This window comes from Peromyscus maniculatus, chromosome 21 (genome assembly GCF_049852395.1).
Source record: "Peromyscus maniculatus bairdii isolate BWxNUB_F1_BW_parent chromosome 21, HU_Pman_BW_mat_3.1, whole genome shotgun sequence".
Taxonomy (NCBI): Eukaryota; Metazoa; Chordata; class Mammalia; order Rodentia; family Cricetidae; genus Peromyscus; species Peromyscus maniculatus.
The window spans coordinates 52,328,737-52,353,056 of record NC_134872.1 but is presented as its reverse complement, the minus strand read 5'-3'; the positions used below and the strand labels follow the sequence as shown (position 1 = coordinate 52,353,056).

General features: G+C 45.3%; 1 protein-coding gene across 10 annotated transcripts in view; it reads left to right on the top strand.

The window, feature by feature from the left end:
- The window catches only part of Adgrf1 (adhesion G protein-coupled receptor F1), a 50,234-nt gene extending 28,189 nt beyond the window's left edge, over positions 1-22,045 (top strand). For 8 of the 10 annotated variants that reach the window (XM_076557834.1, XM_042266234.2, XM_076557832.1 and 5 more), the window contains 8 exons: positions 254-405; positions 2,607-2,770; positions 4,396-4,581; positions 6,688-8,052; positions 10,263-10,304; positions 11,894-11,953; positions 19,199-19,265; positions 21,621-22,045. In XM_076557834.1, coding sequence (XP_076413949.1) covers positions 254-405; positions 2,607-2,770; positions 4,396-4,581; positions 6,688-8,052; positions 10,263-10,304; positions 11,894-11,953; positions 19,199-19,265; positions 21,621-21,694 — 2,110 coding nt within the window. In that variant the 3' untranslated portion in view covers positions 21,695-22,045. The remainder of the gene's footprint in view (positions 1-253; positions 406-2,606; positions 2,771-4,395; positions 4,582-6,687; positions 8,053-10,262; positions 10,305-11,893; positions 11,954-19,198; positions 19,266-21,620) is intronic. The other 2 variants (XM_042266233.2, XM_076557835.1) reach the window with 1 other exon arrangement.
- The last annotated feature ends 2,275 nt before the right edge of the window (positions 22,046-24,320 follow it).

Below are 24,320 nucleotides of genomic sequence, written 5' to 3'. Positions count from 1 at the left end.
TGCATGTGCATGCAAATGATATGTACATATGCATGCATGGATAGAAATGTATGTGTGCACATGTATGTGTGCACACACACGTGTGTGTGTGTGTGGGGGGGGGAGCGTTTGTTTATTTCTCAGCTCCATGAAGGCATGTAGACAATCTGCTTGCTTCATTCCTGTGGACTCCATACCATGTACTCACAGATTTGTCCTGAGAGAGTAAAGGCAGGGACAGTGAATCTCTACTTTCTCCCACTCCTCACTGCAGAGAAGGAAGCATCGTTGTTGGCTATGAAGTGACTGGCTCCAGTAACACAGCTGAGCTCCTGTATGCCATGGAGCAGGTGACTGATAAGGCGCTGGTGGCCCTGAGTACACAGTTCTCAGTTAAAGATGGCTCTTTTCGAGTGTTCGCGGAAGGTAATGCTGGGCTTCCATCTTTGATTCAATCTTTCATCAGTCTGCATGATGTAGATTGCGGATGCCTGTTTCCAAGAGAACTGTTCTAAACCCTACTTTCAGTAGAAGCTGGCAGCCTCTCCCACCCCCATACCACTCAACCCCAGCTGACTCTCTGATAGCTACTAATTGGAGATCTGAGCATCTCAGGTAAACGTGCTGAAGCACTGACCCCACTACAAGCTGAGATGGATACGACTCAGCAGCGCTGACTCATACAGGCTGTGGTGGACATGACTCAGCAGCGCTTTGCTGATAGACACATGGGAAATGCCTTGGAGCAGATGGTAGTTTTAACTCATCACCTAAAGACCCAAGGGGAAAGTGCGCACACCCACCTCTCTCTACATTTTAAAAATACCATCTTAGTTCATTTCCTCTTGACGAGGTAAAATACCTTGATAAGAGCAACTTGGGGGAGACAGGGTTTATTTGCCTCATAATTCCAGGCTATAGTCCATCTTTGTGGGGAAGTAGAGGCAGCAGGACCTGAAACAGCTAGTCTCAGTCACATCCAAGTCCAAGATCCCACCCATGGAATGGTGACACGTTCAGAGTGGGTCCTCCTACCTCAGCTAACACAGTTAAGAAAATCCACCACAGACCTACCACACACCATCCTGATCTAGACAAGCCCTCATAGACTCCCTTCCCAGGTAGTTAATTCTACACTGTGTCCAGTTGATGCTGATGGTTAAAACAAATATCACACATTTCTTCCTTTCCTTCCCTTCCCTTCCCTTCCCTTCCCTTCCCTTCCCTTCCCTTCCCTTCCCTTCCCTTCCCTTCCCTTCCCTTTCCTTTCTCTCTCCTCTCCTCCCCTCCCCCTCCCCTTCCCCTTCTCTCTCCCCTCTCTTCCCCTCCCCTCCCTTCTCCTCTTCTCTCTCTCTCTCTCCCTCTCTCTCTTCAATTTCTTGAAAGAGAGTGTCTCTCTGTAGCCCAGACTGGCTTCCAATTCTCAAACTCCCACCCCCAGCCTTCTGAGTCCTGGGATTATGGATGTGCATCAGTATGCCTAATATTAAAAAAAAATTAATTAGACACAGAATAGTCATGCACATTTATGGGATGATAATGTACTATTTTGCGAGCTGCTGACATTGTGTAATGATGTAATTAGTACATCTATCACCTCAAACATTTATGATTTCCTTGCAATGGAAACAGTCAATGAACACTTCCCAGCTATTTTGATATGCAGTACTCTTCAGCCCCTGAAAAGGATGATTCTTGCTACCTGTGGCATGATGGATGAGTTTAGAGGACATTACGTTAAATGAAAGAAGCCAGACACAGAAAGATCAATACTATATGTCCTCACTCATGTATGGAGTCCAAAAGAATCTATTGATCTCACAGAAGCCGAGAAATGGCATGTGGTCCCCAGTGGTTGTAAAGAGTATGCAAAGGGGTGTGTAATGCAGGGCTGGGTCTGCAAGAAATAGAAGATGCAGACTAGGAGGTCTGCAGTTAGCAATAAATGTTGTGTATTCATTTTACTTTTTAAATTCAGCCTTGGCTATCTCCGGTCACAACCTCTGTCAGTGTCTGCCAACAACATTCACTCAGCCAGCACTCACTATCTGATATGTCAGACACAGAACAGGACAATGAAGGAATCAAGTTTCCAGGCCTTGAGGACCTGGCTTCCGACAATGCCATCTCCTAGTTCCAGTCATGGGAGGATATACTCTAAGGGTGATGCAGTAAAAGCAGCTTTAAAATAAGTACATGGCAGGAAGGATCATGTCGCAGTGACAAGCATCCGTATTCCAACTGCACTATCATTCTTTGTTCTATGGCATCCTCAAGGTTATCAGGTTTGCATGCGTATGGATACAAATATGTACGGGTTCCGGTGGAGGCCCAAGGTTGATGTTGGATGACTTCCTCGGTTGCTTTTCATTTTATATATCCAGGTAGGGTCTCTTACGGCATGTGGAGCTCATCGTTTCCGGCTAGTTTGTCTAGCCAGATTGATCTGAGAACTCCCTGCTCATGTCTCCTGAGTGCTGGTGGGATTAAAGGTGGGCTGCCATGCCCACTTGATTTTAAATCTGCAAATGTAACTTCTAAATCACTTCAACACTGCAGTTTTGTTGTTGTTGTAGAGCACTAGAATGTTCTGGAGTCTTTTCCCCCATGTACCTGTTATTTTCCAGCCCAGTGTAACAGCATCTCCTTTGGATTCGGGTCTAAGGATGATGAATATACTCTACCCTGTAGCAGCGGCTTCACTGGAACCATCACTATCAGGTGCCAGAGCTCTGGGTGGCAGATCACCAAGGAGTCCTGTGTGCTCTCTCAGCTGGCGGAACTGAAGAAGGTGATACATTTTAAGGAGCTTGGCAGTTTGAATTTCACAGTGGACATCACCCAAAGAGTGTGCCTAGGTAGAGGGTCAAATATGACTATTTGTATCTTTAGATAGAGTGCAAAAATATGAGGTCTCTGTTGGGCCACAGATTGTGAGCAAGATGGGCAGAGTCCGAAAATGCCTGAGTTAATGGTTTTGTCTTAGTAGAGTGAAGGCGCTCAATGCTTATAGATATGATAGATGCTTAAACAGCGACTAAGGTAGACTTGGAAATCCAAGCGGCCCTGGAGTTGAAGACTAAGGGGAAGCATGAGTCAGGGTAATGTACTTAATATAAGTGAGAATGTACAACAAATATCTTCTATTGGAATATCGAGTAGGTTGGACGGGGGAGGGGGTGGTGACCCACACAATAAACCTTGCATATAAATATAAATGAAAATCTAAATCTAAATCTTCAGGAAACAAGAGACAAAGCAGCCAGTGATAACAATTATAGTGATCTGGAAACAAGGTCCCTTGATTCCTTGATTTCTATTCCAGTGCGGTGGCTTACATTCTAGCTTTGTATTTAAAAAAAGAAAAAGAAAAAGCAAAGAAAAGAGGAGGTAAATGGTCAGGAACAGGTGAAATGAAATCACAGGGGGAAAAGTCTTCCAGACTGGCTCAGCCATTGCGCTTGCCGCAGACCTCCATATGGAGTAGAGCTTCCATCCTGCCAGAGGCCTCCCTCTCACAACAGAGAACACCAAAAGCAGGCTGCGTGTCTAAGCACAAAGCATCCCGGAACGATTAGCAGCCCCTTTCTGCCCTCTGTGCCTGCACCTATAGACTAGAGCAGGGAGCCACTGGAGTCTAGTCTTGCTCTCTCCTTCCTTGCCCCAGTTCTGAACATGGCAGTAGTTAGAACTTGCTGATCCCGGATGGGAGGGCAGGCAGAGAGCAGGACAGTCAGCTGAGGAGAGCAAGGAGGTTGGGTGGGATCTGGGATCCTGGGTCAACCTGTGTTGATGGAGGCGAACACTCCCGCTCGCCACCGCCCCCGCTCTCTCAGTTAGCCTAGCGTAACAGCAGTAGATGAGCCTGAAGGAAGAAGCGATCCTCTAAACCCAGCCACGCAGTGGGGTGGACCCAAGCCCAGTAGCCATATTGACTCATGTGCCCATCTCTTTCTCACTCTGTACAGGAAGTACAGGATTAGTACTGGCAGAGCTCAGTACTGGCAGTACCACTTTTAGGCCAGTACTCCTTGCAAAAATCACCAAATCTCAGTCATTATCCATTTTTCTATAACTGAGATTGTGATGTACTTGAAAAGGTCTTTCAGAGACTTTTTTCATGATCCAGTTCCCTTAGCGCTAAAATATCAATAATAACACTAATTCCTTCAAAGAGTGTTGAAGACGTTCAATCAACAATTTCCTATAAAGCATTATTAAGCATTTAGCACAGGGTCTAGAATATCAGAAGCGTTCAACACGCCATTGCTGTTTGCCACTGCTGTATAGTTATCTGCTGATACACTGCGCTATTTGTTCTGTGGACAAGACATCTGATTTGCAATCTAATGATGTGCAAGCATTTCTGTTCCCCACCCCCTAGAACTTAATCTTCCTTTAATTTTTTTAAAAAAGAATTTCAGCATGATTGCAGGCAACATCACAGAGGCAGATGTGTCTTCTTTGGTGCAAAATCTTTCTGCCATCGTTGAAAGCTCATCCACCACAGCTGGGAACCTGGCTTCAGTGGTGTCACTTCTGAGCGACATTTCATCCCTGTCACTGGAGAACTCTTTCACTGTGTCCAACTTGACGCTGAAGGTATGGTCTTTCTACGCTTGAAGGGCTCACTGTATTTATTTCAATTTAGCATTTTACGAGACTGGATCTCACAATGTAGCTCGGGCTGACCTGGCCTGCAAGACATAGGCTAGGCTAACCTTGAACTCCTGGAAACCATCCTGGTTTACCTTTCTGAGTGCTGGGATTACAGGCCTGTACCACTACACCCAGATTGAAGGTCTCACTTCCAATGCTACATCTTGTGGGAGGTGTAACAAGATGGATGATGGGGAAACTCTCAAGAAAAACAGAGAAGCCATGGAACATTCCCAGTGTGAGCTTTTTTTTTTTTTTTTTTTTCCCATTTTCACAGTGTACAATAAACTCATAGGATAAACAGACTAAATTCAAATCTGCCCACAAACAGGCTGCTTGTGAAGGTTCAGGCTTAGAGGATGGGGTAAGCTTTTGCACTATTGAACATGGGCATTAATATTTCATTTCTTCTCTCCCCGGACCCCGTAGTGAGGACTGAACCTGAGGCCCAATGCTTACTACACCCTCAATCCTTGGTGTTTGTAATCTATACTATGTATCATCTTAAGTTTTGTAAATTCTGACCTTTGCAGTGCACAATGTAAGAACTGGCTGGTTTAGTTTAGATATTTAAATTTTGGTACTTATCCATGACAGGATAATATTTGGTCACCATAAGAATGGCAGTGCAACTAATGTGTTTTATCCAATAGAGTCTCTGGGGATACAAACCACACTTAAGAGCAACCCCCGTGTGCTTCTTACAGGTCCTTTGAGTACACAGTGTGGTTTCCTGTTTTGTGTGTTTATGGGATTTGTGTGCAATCTGTGTGTGCCAGTCGGTGTGCAGCTGTGTGTTTATGTGTTTCTTGGCTTTGCTCCCGTTTGTCTGTTTTGTTCTATTCTGGTTTGTTTGCTATTATTTCATCTTACTTTACCTTATTATTATTATTTAGATGCCTGTTTGTTTTCTAATGAGAGAGAGAAAGGGTGTGGAATTGGGTGGAGGTGGAGGTGGGGGGACTGGAGGGGGGACATTCATCAGAATAGACTTTACGAAAAAAAAATGATTTTCAATTAAGAATAAGAACAAACAGAACGGCAGTGTAAGACCTGCTGACACAGGCCTGCAGTTCCAGCCCCTGAGAGGCTGAAGGAGGAAGATGGGGGACCTGAAGAGAGTCCCCTGAAAGAGCAGTAAGTGCTCTCAGCCTCTGAGCCATCTCCCCAGGCAACAGTTCAATACTGCACGGTTCTTAAGGATCACTGCTGGATATTCTTATGCAGTAAACAACAACACAACCCCAGGAAGTGAAATTTGAGCACCTGTGACATGAGTTTACAAGCCTTTTCAAGTGGAAAAACAGGTGTTTTTCATACAGTGTATCTTGATTACAGGCCCCTCCCTCCTCTACTCCAACCACTTTTCCCCACCCCACCCCCATCCAGATCCACCCCGTTGTTTTGGTCTCTTGTTAGAAGAGAACAGGCTCCTAAGAGATAATAATAAAATAAGATACAATTCGATAAAACAAAAACAAATTCTAACGTTAGCTAAAGAAGCAAAAGGGGGAAGCTGTTGGAGGTCATGCTCCTGTCTTTGTGCTGTAGCTGTTCACTAGTGCGGTCACCTCCCCCATGCCAGCGATGAAGGAATGCACACCTGTGTGTTGTAGGATGCTTATTCCTCCATGCTGAAGAAAAGCGCTACTGTGATTGCAGATTCCTTGGGATGACCACTCTGGATTTTATTTATTCTGTGTGTGTGGGGGGGGTGGGGCTGCATACACTGTAGTATGTGTATGGAGACCAGAGGACAACCTGTGGGAATTGGCTCTGTCCTTCAATCAGGTGGGTTCTGGGACTTGAACTCAGGTCACCAGGATTGGCAGCAGCACCTTACTCACCGAGGTATCTTGCGATCTTGGCCCAAGTTTCTTTACACAGACACTTGTACTGGATTGAGTGACAGGACTAACGGAAGTCCCGAGTTTTCCTGCGATCCTCAACTCACCAATTCTACGGCCTTTTCCCCTCATAAGATCGACCTTCCACTCTTAGCTCCCCTCTCTCAGAAGACCTAAACTGACTTCGATTCTTATGTTTCAGAATGTCATCAACATAGCTGATCATATTCTGAACTCAACCTCTATAACTAATTGGACAATTTTATTGCAAGAAGAAAAGGATGCCAGCTCCAAGCTGCTAGAGACATTGGAAAACATCAGCACTCTCATACCTCCCACTGCCCTGCCTCTTAATTTTTCTCAAAACTCCATCGACTGGAAAGGGACCCAAATCCAAAGCACACAGGGTTACAACTATCAGATTGAAATGCTACAACAAAACGCCTCTCTGCCCATCCGAGGCCACGTGTTTATTGAACCAGATCAATTCCAGGAATCCCATCCAAAGACTATTATCAGCATGGCCTCATTGACCTTTGGGAACATTCTACCCATTACCCACGGAGGAAATGCACGGATCAATGGGCTGGTGATAACCACACTTATCCAAAATGATTCCATCAATGAAATTTTCCTAAACTTTTCCAAGGTAAAGGGAAACCTGAGCCAGCCTCATTGTGTGTTTTGGGATTTCAGTCATTTGCAATGGAACAACGCAGGCTGCCACCTCGTGAATGAAACTCCAGGCACAGTGCTGTGCCGATGTATGCACTTGACCTCCTTCTCCGTGCTCATGTCTCCCTTCGTCCCCTCTTCGATTGTCCCTGTGGTGAAATGGATTACGTACATCGGACTGGGCATCTCCATTGCAAGTCTAATCTTATGCCTGATCATTGAGTCTCTGTTTTGGAAGCAGACCAAGAAAAGCCAAACCTCATACACACGCCATGTCTGCCTGGTGAACATCGCCCTGTCACTCTTAATTGCTGATGTTTGGTTTATCATTGCTGCCACTGTGGATACCGCCGTCAGCCCTTCTGGAGTCTGCGTAGCTGCCGTGTTCTTTACCCACTTTTTCTACCTCGCTTTGTTCTTCTGGATGCTTGTGCTCGGCGCCCTGCTGGCTTATCGAATCATCCTCGTGTTCCATCACATGGCTCTGCCTACCACGATGGCCACTGGGTTCTGCCTGGGCTACGGGTGCCCTCTCCTTATATCCGTCATCACCATTGCAGTCACCCAACCTAGCAACAGCTACAAAAGGAGCAATGTGTGCTGGCTTAACTGGTCTGATGAGAGCAAACCCCTCTTGGCGTTTGTTGTTCCTGCGTTGACAATTGTGGTCGTGAACTTGGCTGTGGTGCTGCTGGTCCTCAGGAAGCTCTGGAGGCCAGCAGTTGGAGAAAGACTGAGTCAGGACGACAAGGCCACTGCCATCCGCATGGGAAAGAGCCTCCTCATTCTGACCCCTCTGCTAGGGCTCACCTGGGGCTTCGGCATAGGAACAATGGTGGACAGCCAGAATGTAGCTTGGCATGTTCTTTTTGCTTTGCTTAATGCTTTCCAGGTAAGAACAATAAGAATGATGTATTATGTACTCCTGTCTAATAGCTTTTATGTAGCCTGAGAATAGGTATCTCTGCCTACACAGTAAGCCAGATCAAGCCCAACTGAAAAAGTAAAAGACCAGGTTTATTTGAGCAATGCAATTCCTGGGTAAGTTCTCCAGTCCCAGAAATCGAGGCAGGAGAAGTCACACACCTAAACTAAAGCAGGGAGATTATATAGCTTTGTAGGTGAGGGGTGATGATGTGTCTGCCACAAGCTGGATTTGTGCCCAAGTATGGTAAAAAAACTGAACATGTTAGACGGGGACTTGGGCTGCGGGCAACTTCTGGGGAAGAGCCACCATAGTTGCCAAGAATGTGGAACTGACTGGGCTTTTTGGCCCCTTTTCTTTGTTGAAGATTCTGTGAGAAGGCAGGGTTTGGAGAGAGAAATGGGGCTTCTCAGACTGTGCAGGAGCGAGCTGGAGGTTCCAACCGAACACCGTCATTGGAATATGTATAGAGAACTAGGGTTAGTGGATGAAGATGATCTCATCTCCTTGGCTCCAACAAGTCTATAACACAAAGTGCATGGAAACAGAGAGAAGACAAACCCATCCATTTTCCCCAAAAGTTCATGTCATACCAAAGCAGAATTCTAGACTTTCCCAGTAACCCACTGCAGAGCTTAAATCTATTAGAGTTCACGTAACTGACATTTATCTCTTTTGTGGTTGATGCAGTCATCTCTCATACGAATCTCTGACAAAGCAAAGAAAGAGAAATAACTCAAAAGTACTTGTTGGCCTTGACAGATATAAAGCAAACAACTCCCTGGTATTTAATAAACAGAGGCCAGCAACCAGACACCAACAGCCAAATTTTGTAAATAACGTTTTCTTGGGACCCAACCATGCCTGTTAATGTCCATAGAACCTATGGCTCTTTTCTCTCCAAAGCAGAGGAACTAAAACAGCTGTTATGTGTCTTACAAAGACCCAAAGACTTACAATTTAGTCTTTCCACGAAAAGACTAAATTGCTGATCCTTACTCTTCAGGGTGGCCTTTATATTCCATAGTCAGAAAGTGTTCAGAATAAATGGAAAAAATAATCCTTAGGTCTTGATGTGTCTGGGAGAAAGTCTTCAACCATGGTTTATTGCAGGTTAGGGCCAGACCACCGAGGACAATGACTCAAAGAGACGGTGATCACCTTTTGGGTTCTGGAGTCAAGTGTGTTTTCTCTCAAATACCAACTGTGTTCTCAGTCTCGGTGTCCACCAGTTATCCCAGTTGATGAGTAGCGGCCACAGTAATGGTGAGGGAACAATTTGAGGGTCAGGGGAGGTAATTCAGCACCTGGCACAGTGCTCCGATTCAGTAAATATTGAGAGAGTTTCCTGGAGGTGACCCGGCAGTCAACACCATAGTTAACATGCAGGCGTTAGTCACAGATGAAGTCACAGAAATCACGCACCCAATGGTGACAAGTCTCGACAGCTCTAGGAAGGGCAGGCTTGTGAGCAGTGTGCTATTTGACAAGCATGAATGAAAGGGTCTCTGACTGGGAGGAAGCAAGCCTTTGCCAAGATTTTCTAGGAGACATACTTGAAGAGAAGTTTCCTCAGAGACCATCTTCCTCCTCCTGGTCACAGGGATGCTGAAGCTCAGGGCCTGCCGCCATCGCACATACATGATAAATGCTTATGAAGTGCTTGGTCTAAAGAATGGTTAATTGGGAGCTATCTGGGGTTTTGAATAGCACCACGGTAGAGGATGAAATTCCACATGAGTTTACAACCTCATTCATTCAATCATTTGCTCATTAACACACTCATGAAAAACAAGCTGTGAGCCCTTGGTGATGTGCCGGGCACTGTAGAGCTCACACTATTGTTGCCTTCTAGAAGCCTACAGTCTAGCAGGGGGCAGACAAGAAAACAAGCTCAAGCTGAGCATAGAGTGCTTGGCTGTCACCCAGCACTCAAGGGGTAGAGGCAGAAGAATCACAACTTTGAGGCCAGCCTGGCCTGTAGTGAGTACCAGGCTAGCCTGGGTTATAGAATGTGGCCTAACCTCCAAAAAGAGAGGGAAGAAAACCAACATTAGAGTATAGTAAGGTTGACAGGATGATAGAATTGTGTCATATAATGTATAGATTATTTCTTTTCTGGAGAAGAAAACATAATACAATACACATGATTTACTCTTTGCTTTTGGTTGTTAAAGGGATTTTTTATCTTCTGTTTTGGAATTCTCTTGGATAATAAGGTATGTGTATATTTATTTCTTCCTTCATTATGTAATGCAGGCATATTTAAAAACCTCTCCTTCAGTTCCAAGGCCTTTTTTACACATATGATGGGTACTTAGGTAATAAAATTCTATAATTTTACAAAAGACAGACTCATCCAGGAGACGAAGGACCTAAGCCATCCTTGCTGATGAAGCATATAGATTCAATAGCAAGTAAAGTGAACATCACAGCAGAGAGAGAGAGAGAGAGAGAGAGAGAGAGAGAGAGAGAGAGAGAGAGAGAGAGAGACTTTTCTAGTTAATCTTTCTAAGCCTGGTGTGGTTGTACATCTCTGGAATCCCAGTAACTTAGAAGGCAGAGACAGAAGGATTACAAGTCCCAGGCCAGCTTGTGGTACACAAAGCGTTCCAGACCAGCAAGAGGAGTGAGATTCTGCCTCCAAAGCAAGCAGGAGAATCGCTTTCTAATTTAAATTATGCTCTGGCAATGGGTCAAGGTCAGATTGCTTTCTGAGGGGATGAGTTCTGTTTTGTGCCTTGAATTCCTTTGCCCGTTTATTTAACATATGCAGGAAGGACACAACTTCCACATTTCCAGGCTATCGAATGCTAAGTAGTTTCTCACATTAAACAAAGTTCCCAACAAAGGACTATTAGTTTTAGTGAAAGATAAATAGAAAAAAAAAAACCTGTCAAGAACCGTGCCCCTCCATTCTCCCTCCCAAGTAGCAAGCAATTATGTGGAGAGTAGAGTGTAGTGGGTAGCCATTCCAGCTTGGTTCTGGAAGTTCCAACCCCCATTGAGACTCTGGCAACTGTCACGCCTACGAGGCAGGGCGAGAGGAGGCGCCTGGGGAACCAAGAGCTGGATGGGCGAGCGCCTCGCTGGGCGCTCTCTCGGTGCCGGAGCTCTGCACAGTCAATCTCCAATGGGGGTTGGAACTTCCAGAACCAAGCTGGAATGGCTACCCACTACAGTAGAGGCAGCAATTGATGTTTCAGTAAGACGACAACAAGGTTTTATTATGGGGGCTGGAGTTGCTCCTGCAGAGGACCCAGATTTGGTTCCCAGCACCCACACGATGACTTACAACCACCTGTAACTCCCATTCCAGGGCACCAGCGCCTCTTCTGACCTGCACAGGCACTAGGCACACCCATAGTGTATAGACATACATACAGGCAAAAATACTCATACACATCAATCAACCAATAATACTAAAAATAGAAAAGATTTTATTGTAAACTCATTTGCCACATATTACCACCCATTTACAGGCAGTTTTCTAACGATTGCCATGTTCCTTCCTACCAGGCACATGGTTAGGAAACCAGACCCTTCCCTCCACAGATAAACTTCACCCCAGCAATGACTGCCAGATGCTTGTGCATTAGATACTCTTGTTTCATGTTGGATTCTAGTTTTCCTTCTAGGAAGTGAGGTTGTGAGAGTCATCTACTATACGTTTGTGTAATGGTCTACATGTGTTGCTTAGAAGTGATATTGCTAATTAACAGTTTTAAAGGGTGCTTTTCTTTTTAATATGCTGACACCTGATTATTTCTCTCTTTTCACCTTTTTTTTTTTTTTGATGTCCTGACAGCTGCGGCAACTTCTGTCCAATAAGTTGACTCTGTTAAGCTCACGGAAGCAAACATCAAAGGTAATGTCCTCCAGCTCCAAGGCACGAAGTAGGAGCTTTGCATTTTCCCCTCTACATCACCTGTGGCTAGCTCACTTCCGTGGAAGGCCCTTGTTTTTCCGGCATCATTACTTGGTATGGTGCCCGGCCAGGGCTGACGGATAGATAAAGAGCTACAAGTAAGGAGGCCTGGACAAATGTGTAGGAAGGCTTGAAACCTACAGGACTTTGGTGCTGTGTCAGGGTGTAGCGGTAGCGCCCGCGTTACCGCTAACCGTTCACCATGTCTGAGCGAAGGGCTGCGGATTAAAAAATAGAGACAAGAGACAGCGAGTCATTCATACGATTGGATGTCGAAGTTTATTGAAAGAGGGGAGAAACCTTAAATACGTACAGGCTTACAGCACAAATGGAGGAACCCCCGGAGGGCAGAAGTTCGCTGTCAATGGTCTACATTCCAGACTCAATGTTAGTTAACGCCCAAAATGCAGGATACACAACAAGGAACTTACCTTAAGCATTCAGAAGGGTGGATACCGGCAGGGAATCCGAATAGGGAGGACATCTGATCAAGGTCAAGCAAGCAAGGCCACAGCCACTCCCAGTCGGGGGCCAGGGCCCATGGCGCCCACATCAGGGCTGCCCGAGATGGGTCTCTATGCTGCCACCAGCCACTGGCAGTGGCCAGAGTGTTCAGAAACTGTGTCAGCTCCATATTAAGGTGGTCTTCTTGACAGAGAATGCAGAAAAGAATCTCAAGGCGGGCCAGTGTGAAGCAAGGTTAGAGTTTACTAAGAAAACATGCTAAGCATGGACATTAAACGGGGGAGGGAGGGCTAGAGGGGGACAGTGGCACACAGTGGGGCCGCTTCTCAAGAGAGTCACATTCTAGTGTCTTAGCCATAGCTACGTATACAATTTCGGCGACTTTGGAGTTACACTGTCTGAAAGATTTTAGAAACTAGGTAAAAATAATACTCTGGTGAACTTATTTTTAACTAAGAACTTTAAACAAACAAACAAACAAACAAACAAACAAACAAACAAACAAACAATGCTGGGCGGTGGTGGCTCACGCCTTTAATGCCAGCCCTCGGGAGGCAGAGGCAGGCGGATCTCTGAGAGTTCGAGGTCAGCCTGGTCTACAAAGCGAGTTCCAGGAAAGGAGCAAAGCTACACAGAGAAACCCTGTCTCGGAAAAAAAAAAAAAGCAAGATGGTAAGATATTTCTTGAGGTGCATTGAATAGGTGACTTAAAAATAGAGGTTAAAAAAATTAAAGGAGCCAGGAAGTGGGGGCGTAGGCCTTTAATCGCAGCACTCAGGAGGCAGAGGCAGGCAGATCTCTGTGAGTTCGGGGTCAGCCTGGTCTACAAAGCGAGTTCCAGATAGCTAGGGCTACACAGAGAAATCCTGTCTTGAAAAAACAAACAAACAAACAAACAAAAATTATTAAAGAAATCCCTAGTACACATAGCTCACTGTGACGTGACACTTTGCCGGTAAATGTCATTCATGAGATTCTTTGATTCTCAGCCAGAAGTGGGAGGGAGATTCTTTTCTCTTCCCATGTCTGCTTATCCCCCTTGTCCACTGCCTTGTTTGCTGTGAGTGGATAAAACATTTGATTTTGGTCCCTGATAGCCACAGCCTTTAGGTCTGCAATCCAGAACCTGAGGAGTTTGCATAGGAAGGATGGGTTTGGGGTGGGGTGGGTGGGGTGGATTGGGGATGGAGTAGGGTGGGGGTGGGGTGGGGTAGGTTTGGGGTTGGGGTTAGGGTAGGCTAGGGGTGGGTTGGGATTGAGGTGGAGTGGAAGTGGGGGGTGGGGATGAGGTGGGGTGGGATGGGTGGGGGTGGGAGTGGAGGTGAGGTGGGGGTGGGGTGGGGTGGGGTGGGAGTTGGGGTGAGTTGTGGTTTCATTCTTTCTACAAAAGTGCCCGTGAGGGTGGTGTGCTACAGCACAGCACTCACATACACATTTTCTACTTTCAATGTTAGTTTAAGACTTTTGACAAGACGTAGAAGACTTTTCAGCAAGAGTGCTAAAGTAGAGATGTCTCTATTTGGTAAAAAGTCATCTGAGTTAACTGTACACACAAACTTACATGAGTGTTCAGAGATTTTTATAAGAAACAATAGAATTTTAAAATAAAAAAGTATAGAGGTATACCACAGTGGTGGTTTGAATAAGAATGGTCTCTCTTGGTGCATATATATATATATATATATATATATATGAATGCTTGATCACCAGGGAGTGGAATTGTTTGAAAGGATTAAAATAATTAGGAGGCATGGCCTTTTTGGAGGAAGTGTGTCACTGGAGGTGGGCTTAAAGGTTTCAAAAGCCTATGCTAGGTCCAGTTTCTCTCTTTGTCTCTCTCTCTCCCCCCCTTTCCCCTCTCCCCTCTCTCTCCCCTCTCTCTCTTTCTCTCTCCTTTTGCTGATAGATCAGGATATAACCCTCAGCTATTTCTTCAGCACCATGCTTGTCTGCCTGCTGCCATGCCCCATCATGATGAAAATGGACTAAGACTCTGTAACTGTAAGCAAGCCCCAGTTAAGTGCTTTCCTTTATAAGAATTGCCTTGGTCATGGTGTCTCTTTGTAGCAATAGCAGAGTAACCAAGACAACAACTATAATCCTAATGTTTAGGGAGGTGTAGGCAAGAAGATCAGGAGTTCAAGGCTAGCTCTTGAAACATAAAGAGTTTGGCTCTCATAGGCAATACGAAATGAAAACAAAACTAAAATAATGGACTGGGGAGGCAGCTCAGTGGTTGAGAGCATTTGCTATTCTTCCTGAAGGTCCCTAGCACTCACATCAGGTACCACATAACCATCTGTAACTCCAGCTCCAAGAGATCTGACACACTCGTCTGGCTTTTGTGCTCACCACACATATGTGGCATCCTCACACATATACACACAAAAAAGTAGACTTAAAATAAATCACAGCTCATTGAGGAAATCATCATAGAGCTCCCTTGATCTCCGTTTATGGCAGAGCACTGCTGTGGATGTAAGGAACAGTAACCCATCGTGGCCCATGTCCCATGACTTGTACCCCATTGGCCACAGGTCTGAGCAAAGTCTCACAGTGGCTCAAAGAGGTTCTTACGGTCTATGATTTTAATATTATGTCTTGAACTCAAACCTCTGGGCCAGAAGGTGTGAGACTGATGCTATTGTGTAGTCTCAGGAAAATGAGGAAGTTACAGAAAAGAATACACATCAGTGGATAAAATGAGGCGGGGCACTCCCTGCCCTTCAGAGCAGGAAGTCAGTGTTTTTCCTCATTGAAAATCAAAGACAGAAAATAAAACAGACTCGAAGGCTCCAATGCCCAGCAGCACTTCTCCGTTTCTGACATGTCCTGTCAGTGCTCTTGCGATGTGAGGGTGGTCACTAGCCGGTGACGGTCACCGAGGGCCTGTTTCTTCCGCATCCGTGGCCATCTGCATTTTGATTCAAGCCAGGTGGTCAAAATTAGATTTCCATTTTGGTTGTCTGGTCCAATGATTGTCCTGGCTTCACTTTCTGTTTCTGTGGTAAAATATCAGGCAGAAAGCAACTTAGAGAAGGAAGGGTCGTTTGGCTCACACGTCCAGGTCATTTGTTACTGTGCACTCAAAGTGGCAGGAGTCCGCAGTCAGGGGGGGCTGGGGCAGAGAACATGGGTTTGTGCTCAGCTTATGTGCTCACTTGTGCACAGTTCAGGATGTCCTGTCCAGAAAAGGATGGCACATCAATGAACATAATTAAGATTTTCCCTCACAGACACACCTGTTGTATGATATTTTGTTTGTGTTCTGACAAATAAAGCTTGGAGATCAGAGGGCGAAGCTAGCCACTAGTTAACCAGAGAGGCCAAGCAGTGGTGGCACAAACCTTTAATCCCAGCACAGGGGAGGCTCATGCCTTTAATCCCAGCACAGGGGAGGCTCATGCCTTTAATCCCAGCACAGGGGAGGCTCATGCCTTTAATCCCAGCACAGGGGAGGCTCATGCCTTTAATCCCAGCACTTATAAGGTGGGTGGAGACAGGATCTGCACCCCCATTCAGTCTGAGGATTCATAGGGGTAAGAAGTCTCTAGTGGCTGCTGCTCTGCTTCTCTGATCTTTCAGCTCTCACTCTGCTATTTGACTCCAGGTTTTTATAGATAAGACTAATTAGGATGGAACTTCACATGCCTCTGTGTCAATCTAAGGTAGGCAACTCCTCATTGAGACTCTCTTTCTAGGTGGTTCTGGATATGTCAAGCCAATAATCAAAACTAACTAGCATAGTGGTTGTCTGTCTCTGTCTGAGGAAATTTAAATGGAAAACAAAACACAACCAAGAACCCAGATTATGGATTATTAGAAAGTAGAGATAGGAACTGGGGAAAAATGGCTCAGTGGTTAAGATCTCCTAAAGTTCTTACAGAGAACCCAAGTTCAGTTCCCAGCCTCCCACACTGGTGGGTCACAAATGTCTCTGATTCCAACTCCAGGGAGTTCAGTGACATCTGCTGGCCTCTGTGAGTATTGCACTCTCGTTCACATACACACAGTCATATACATGCATCCATAACTGGAAACAACAAGAAAGATCAGGAGCTTGTGAGTGAAAAGACCACGAGAATGGAAGGGGACAAAGTATAAACGCAGGACCAAAAGCAGTGAGCTTGTTAGAACTGTGGGATGTGGAAAGCAAACGGACGAAGATAAAGGAAGCAAGAGACAGATTCAGAAACAAAATAAAGAAGACCAGAGTGGCCTCTTTTCTTGACATAAGGCCCGTCTGAATGAGGGAAGGTGAGCAGCAGGGACAGGTTAGAGCCATGAGGCTGAGAGTTTTCTGAGAGAAGGCTTGAGAAAGATGTGATGAGGCAGGGATCTACAGAAGGACACTGAAGAGATGAGATAGGGCAGAAGGGATGGAAGAGGAAGCCGCCATGTTCTCAGTGAGGACCATCCATCCACCCTGTGTCCTGCAGAGGTTGCCTGGGAGGTGGTCATTGCTGAATCTACATCTCCTTTCTTGGTTTAGTGTCTGTGTCATATGGCATGAGAATGGGAATGGAAAGGATTCCTTCCCACATTCCGAATGCCTGGAACAGTGTGTAGCAAACAAAAGCTCTCGATATGAGCTTGAATGAATAAATCAGTATTAACAAATCGAAAAGGGTGTCAAGTATCTAAACACTATTATATTTCCTAATACATGCTTGCTCTTTGCCTGAAACATTTTATTTCAGCTTTAGTGGCTCAGTTTCAATTTTTAAAAAATATTTTTATTGTATGTCTCTGATTGTTTTGCCTACATGTACGGAAGAATGTACAATGTGTGCATGTCTGATGCTCACAAAGGCCATGGATCCCCTGATTTGGAGATACAGATCCTCATGAGTCACCTTGTGGGTGCTGGGAACTGAACCCAGGTTCTCAGGAGAGCAGCCAGTGCTCTCAACTGCTGCACCATCTATCTCCCCAGCTCTGTGATTCAGTCCCTAAATTATTACAGTCTCCACAGTCTGTCTACCAACAAGCAATGGCTGACTCACAGGACTGAATGCTAAGTTGTACAAGAATGAGGCAAAGCTGTGCCGGGGCTGTGTTTACAATGAATATTAGCTTGTTTCAATGCTTCGAGTGGCAAATGAGCGAAGTATAAGCATGGATATGAAAAGGAGTAATGTTTCCCTCAAAGCCACTTCCTAGTTGGTTCCTGGGACCGTAAAGACACAGAAACACAGTATTATTTGGAGATAAATGCAGGCATCTCCTATACTTTCAAAGGCAGACGAAGGGATGAATGAGTGACTATTCTATATTCTTGCAAATAGAATCCTAGCTTATGTACATGGAATAAAAGAGAGTCACAAGACGACACATTGAAGACAGGCAGAGTTCATTAAGGAACAATACAATAATGCAATCAGGAGCATGGGGAAGGGCAAGAGAGATCACTGTGGAGGACCACACTCCTGGGGGATGAGAGTGGACAATAGACAGAGCGACCATTGTTGAAGAAAGCACTCTCATAGGGTGTGAATGGACAATGGCCAGAGAGGCCATTATGTAGGGCTTACCAACACGAGGGGTAAGTGTGCACAGCACCCAAAGGGACTGCCGTGCCAGCCTGCACGCTTCTGCAGTCTTTGTACTCTCACACAAAGTTGCTGGGACTGATGGCTTCCCAGCCGGGCCTTTTCCCGTCCAAGGACTGAAAAGGTAAGGAGAAAGACTGTGAAGTGACTGGCAAGCCCGATTTAACTAACTCTTTGGGGGCAATGGTATTTTACAACCATGGTATTTACAACCAGGCTTCCTGCTTGATAGTAACTAAGATATTCTGGTTTTCCGTAAGTTTCCATAAGGCCATGCCTTCACCCATAGTCAAGACAAACTTCAGATTCTGTTCTTTGATCACATGACAGCTGGATGTGGCACTACATGTCTTTAATTTCATCCCACCACTCAAGAGGCAGAGGCAGATCTCTGAGTTCCAGGCTAGCCAGAGCTACAATCAGACCCAGTCTCAAAAACCAAACCAAACCAAAATAACACCACTAAACACCAAAATCATGCAATAGAGCAGATTAAAAGAAGTTGGGTGTGATGGTGCACACCTTTGGTCTCAGCATTCAGAGGCAGAGGCAGGCAGAGCTCTGTGAGTCCAAGACCATCCTCATCTACAGATTGAGTTCCAGGAGAGTCAGAGTTACACAGAGAAACCCTGTCCCAAAAAAGCAAAACCAACCAACCATCCAAACAGACAGACAGACAACAAAAAAACCAAAACCAAACCAAAAGGAGTTAAAGAAAAATTGAAACCTGTGTTTTCCCGGGGGAAATGTCTTCCCCTGATAAAGCCTCCTTCACCTTCTCCTTGGTTCAATCTATGGCTATCTTCAAAACATTTTTTTAAGGCAGGGCTTCTTTGTGTAACAGCTCTGGCTGTCTTGGAATTTACTCTGTAGACAAGGCTGGCTTCGAACTCACAGAGATCCACCAGCCTCTGCCTCCTGAGTCTGGGATTAGACATGTGCCATCACACCTGGTTATATATAAAATTTTAAAGACTCGTCACTGCACTGCTTTTTTTCTTCTTAAGTGTAAGTCCTTAAGTTACGCTGTTAACAGGAATATAGGACATGGGTTCCCAAACTATATTATAAAGGATGATAATTATAAAGAGGAACCAAACCTCCATGACCTTCAAGTCTGATTTCCAACTAGCTACCTAACAAACTATTTTGTTGTTCCTTTGTACAGCAGAGCTCCTCAGATACAGTTACCAAGCCCAAATGCTTAAAGCCTTTCAACATACTTCAACACAAAGGTGAGTTACGATACAGCCAAAGAATGTAAGAGGTAAGAAGAGAGGTTCTGATTCTGAAGAGAATCTGATAGTAACTATTAAAAGAAACAGTACCAGATGGCCGTGCCTCTGAGTTCCTCTGGGTTGTGTTCAGGGCTGATAAAGCAATACTGGGGATTTGATCTTCATAAGCATACACACACACACACACACACACACACACCCGGAGCACTCATCATCAAGGCCCTAGGGCTGAGAAGTATGGTTAGACCAGCCCCAGCTAACTCCCTACTGGAAGTCATCCCTCTTATGCCAGCTGCTGAGCAGAGGGCATGGATGATGTGCTGATGTTCAGTGATGGACACCTGTTATTTTCTAAACTGACCTGCAAGAGGGAGGTGTGACAACTCAGGAGGTTGAGAAAGTACTGTTCCCACTGAATTCATATACTGATGATCACTGGACATTTAAACATGTCGGAGTTGCGGTACTTTTGGAGGAAGGGTGGGGCATGGAGGAAGAAGTAGAAGAGATATATTGTGTTCCCAGTTACATTGTAGTCCTACTGAAAAGCTTCAGTCCCATTTTACATTGAATTATGACAACATCAGGGTTAAGTACATTTTAGGTTTTCATCAAAACTATTTAAATTCTAGCTGTGGAGTGTGTAGATGTAACCAACTGTCTTGTTAAATAAGAAACACAGAACCAATGCAAATAAGAAAGCTAAGAGGTCAGAGCTAAGAGCTAAAACCTTACCCTTCCTCCTGCGGTGGTCCTACCTCTCTGAAAGAGAGCTACTTCCTGTGTTAAAGTCTTTATAAAGACTTTCTGTTCTGCCTTCTCATTGTGTGTATCCAATGCTGGCTGTATCCCTGAACACACAGAGACTTAACTAGCTCTGCCTACCAAGTGCTGGGATTACAAGCGTACGCCACCACCTGGCTTTGCTATGGCTTGCTAATAGCTCTGACCCCGGGCAACTTTATTTATTAACATACAAATAACATTTTAATACAAATAAAATATCACCATAGGAGTGCTTGGTTCTAACTGGGACATCTATATGATACCTACTCTTCTAAAAGCTTAGGGATCTTCATGGGAGAGGGGGTAGAATGATTATAAGAATCAGACATAGTGGGTATCTCTCCCCAAACAGTATTTGCTGGACATGGAGGGGGGTCATCACATATGTAAATTCATAGTGACTATGACTGCATGCATAAAACCTGCACAAAATCAATCCAGCCAAACTTTCAGCATAGACGAGGAATGGATTGAGGGAAATCCCTAACTGAAGAGTCAGTTTTTCTTAGAGGCGTGGTCTTTGAGAGGCTGCCTTTACTTTTCTATTTCTGTGACAAAATATCATGGCCAAGGAAAATTACAGAAGAAAGAGTTTTTTGGGGCTTATGGGTCCAGAGGGTTAGAGTCCATGATGGTAGAGCGGAGTCCAGGAACTCAGCAGGTGGCAGGAAGTGGACGCTGGGAGCAGGAGTGGGGGAATCACATTGCCAACCACATCTGGAAGCAGAGAGAGGGAATTAGAATTGGCATGAATCTTTCCATTCTCAAAGCCCACCTCCAGTGACACGCTTCCTTCAATGAGGCCCACCTCCTTCTCCTTCCCAAACACCACCAACAACTGGATTCAAACACTAGAGCCTATGGGGGACGTTCTCATTCAAATCACCACACTACCCATGTCCAGTAGATGGTCTTACATCCCTGCACATACACAGAGTACCTAGTGAGCTCAGTAGATTTGAAAAAAGAGCACATGAAATTGGTAGAGAAAATGAGAGGGTAGGGGACAAATTTTGGGGTGGGAATGGGAGGATTTGCTCAAAATACATCATTTGTAGGAATGAATTTCTCAAAACAGTAAAACGGTTTTAAAAAAGGAAAAAAAAAAAACCTTAAATTCCAGATTCAGTTCAAGTGTTGGAAAAAGTGCCGACCCCAGCCCCTTCCTTCCTGTTTTCACAGCCTCCAACCAGACAGAGGGTTTTGATCTCCACCTTTCCAGACATTTGTTCCTCACCAGTCAGGGGGAGAAAAAGACAGACCACTTCCAGGGCCCCTTCCTGTAAACTATACATTGAGTTGAAGTCTACACTATCTCGTTTTCCAGCAGTAACTGAGAAACAATGTCTATTCATCTACGGGGGTAGATAGCTGACGAATGCAAGTTCCTGTGGTCTCAGCGAAGGGCTGTCCCTCTCACCCAACCAAGCACGTTCTCTAGTTTTCCTCAGCGCCATGCTAGACCTAGCCCTACTTTAAGGCATCCCCTAGGCCCATTGTCGATTTGTTTTATATTAGAATCAAGAACAACAGCAGTGACTTACCTTGTCTTCTTCTCCCCCTCAGGCATGTATGCGCTTTCTCACACTGGAGACTCGTCCAATGAGATCACATTAACCCAGTTTTTATCCACGGAATAAAGCTGTGTGTCACAAGCAAGGGCAGATTTTTCTCTGAGAAACACGTCCTTCGGAGCCACGCAGCAGAGAAGACATGCGCAAATCAGAAGAGATTTTGTGGCTTAGGGGTCTGAGGACAAATTGATTACTCTGAGGCTGGAGAGGTGGCCCCGTGGTTAAGTCACTTGTTCTTGCAGAGGACCTGGGCTCAGTTCCAGCACCCGCATGGTGGATCCCAACCATCTGTTCCAGAGGATTTACTGCCCTCTTCTGACTTCTATGAGCACTACACACACGTGGTGCATAGACATCCACGCAGACAAAACATTCATACATGAAATAAAATAATCTGTTTTTAAAAACCCAACAAAATAGGTGACTTTAGTGGTTCAACCCTGCCTCCTTTATCCTAAATTAAATAGAAATGATATTAATTACAAAGTGGGCAAAGAAACAACACATATTGTTAATCCAGGAAGACGTGACAGTGACCCCCAAAGCCCCTAGTCAATATGTCCAACCCTGAGGGATATAAAAACACCAACAAGATAATGCTGTACAGGTTGGGGATTCAGCTCAGCGGTAGAGCACTTGCCTAGCAAGCGCAAGGGCCTGGGTTCGAGCCTCAGCTTCGGGGGCGGCGGGGAAGGATAATACCATACACCTACTCGACTATCGGAGCAAATACTCTAAGCCCCCACCCCAAATGCAGTATATATTTTGATTCATCCTGAACCCTAGACAACAAGGTGGTCTGTAGAAAGAGAGCAAATCGGTTGTCTTAAGGTAGGGTCAGGTGGGTGAATTAAACAGAATAGTAAAGGAGCATATACATTCCTCTATAAAGTGAAATACATGTTCACTGTCAATTGAAATGACTTGTCAATGCATCTACCCATCAAAACATATTGCACATCACATGCAACCAGTACATAGAATTTATTGTCAATAGGGTTTTTAAAGGCAAAAAGGCATTTTTAATGCAAGCATTCAGGAGACAGAGGCAGGTGGATCTCTGAGTTCAAGGCCAGTCTGGTCTATTGAGTTAGTTCCAAGACAGCCAAGGCTGCACAGAGAAACCCTGTCTTAAAAAAACAAACAAAAGCCGGGAGGTGGTAGCGCACGCCTTTAATCCCAGCACTCGGGAGGCAGAGCCAGGCGGATCTCTGTGAGTTCAAGGCCAGCCTGGACTACCAAGTGAGTTCCAGGAAAGGCGCAAAGCTACACAGAGAGACCCTGTCTTGAAAAACAAAACAAAAAACAAAAAACAAAACCAAAAAAAAAAACCCAAGAAAAGGAAGCAAGGAAGCAAGGAAGCAAGGAAGCAAGGAAGGAAGGAAGAAGAGAGAGAAAGAAAGAAAGAAAACTTACAGGCTGCCCGAGTGAAGGGTTCACAACATGCCCCCACGGTTGCATATACCAGGCGGACACTTCCGCCTAGCCAATTCCAGGTCAGGATAGGCATTTCTGGGTCAGGGCGTCTCTCGTAACCAGGATACCTGGCAGACCTGGACACCTCTGCCTAGCCAGTTCCAGGTCAAGGCGTCTCGCATAACCAGGATCCGTGATGTTTCATGGCCACATAAGCGCGCAACGTGACCATGTGATCTACGCACACGCATGGAGTAGTGACGTGACCTGGCCACGCCCCCAGCTGGTTTTTAAAGCGGAGCGCCATATTCCCAGTTCTCTCTTCTCTCTCCTCTCTTCCTCTTCTCCATGCACGTGTCTCTCCCACAGGCCTGTGCACTCTCTATCCCTTTGTCTCTAATAAACTCTCATAAGCGGATTCTGTCGTGTTTCGTGACACTTCCTTGCAGGGTAAGAACACAGCGCGGCTAAATAACTAACACCGAGGACCTGAGTTAGGTCCTCAGGACTCACATATGGAAAAAGACAGCTGACTCCCACAGGTCGTTTGTTCTCTGGACTGCCCACACTGACCACGGCACATGTGTGAGTCCGTGCACACACACGCATGTATGCACAATAAATTAATACGTAATTAATGACTTTTTCTAAAAACAAAGAACAATGAAAGTCCCGGGTCCCTCTCTAAGCCAAGTGTCTGGACAACTGTGCCCCGCACCCCCAAATCTTGGAAGTAGATTATATGAATAGGTTAGAAAAGATGGACCACTGGGACCAAGAGATAGAGGAAGTAACTGAGGGAAGGATTATCACCCTAAAAAGAAAGGACCAAGTGAACACTCACAGAGAAGCAAGTCTCACACTTTCCAGGCAAGAGTCCAGACAAGCATCTCTAAACGTCTAATTCTATCAGGAGAAAATACCAAAGACACTGACTTTGACCAGGTAATGATGATCTTTCATCCACATCATCCCAGAGAGAAGCAAGAGTTGTCAAACTCCACCCCAGGATGCCCGGTCAGCTTTCTGTACTCTGCTCTTAGGTATAAACAGTCAGAGCTCACCAGGGGCCTCAGAAAAGCCACATTCCTAAACGAGTGTCCATTCTCACTTCCTTCTTACAGCTTATCCTTTTATCGACAGATAAGGGTAGCTCCTGCTCCTCATCAAAGAACCTTCTTTTTGCAGCGGAACAGAGACCATCATAGAAACCCACAACTGGTCAAAATGCAGAGAACAGACTCATGGGTGCCCATCACCAACCAGTTTACAACAC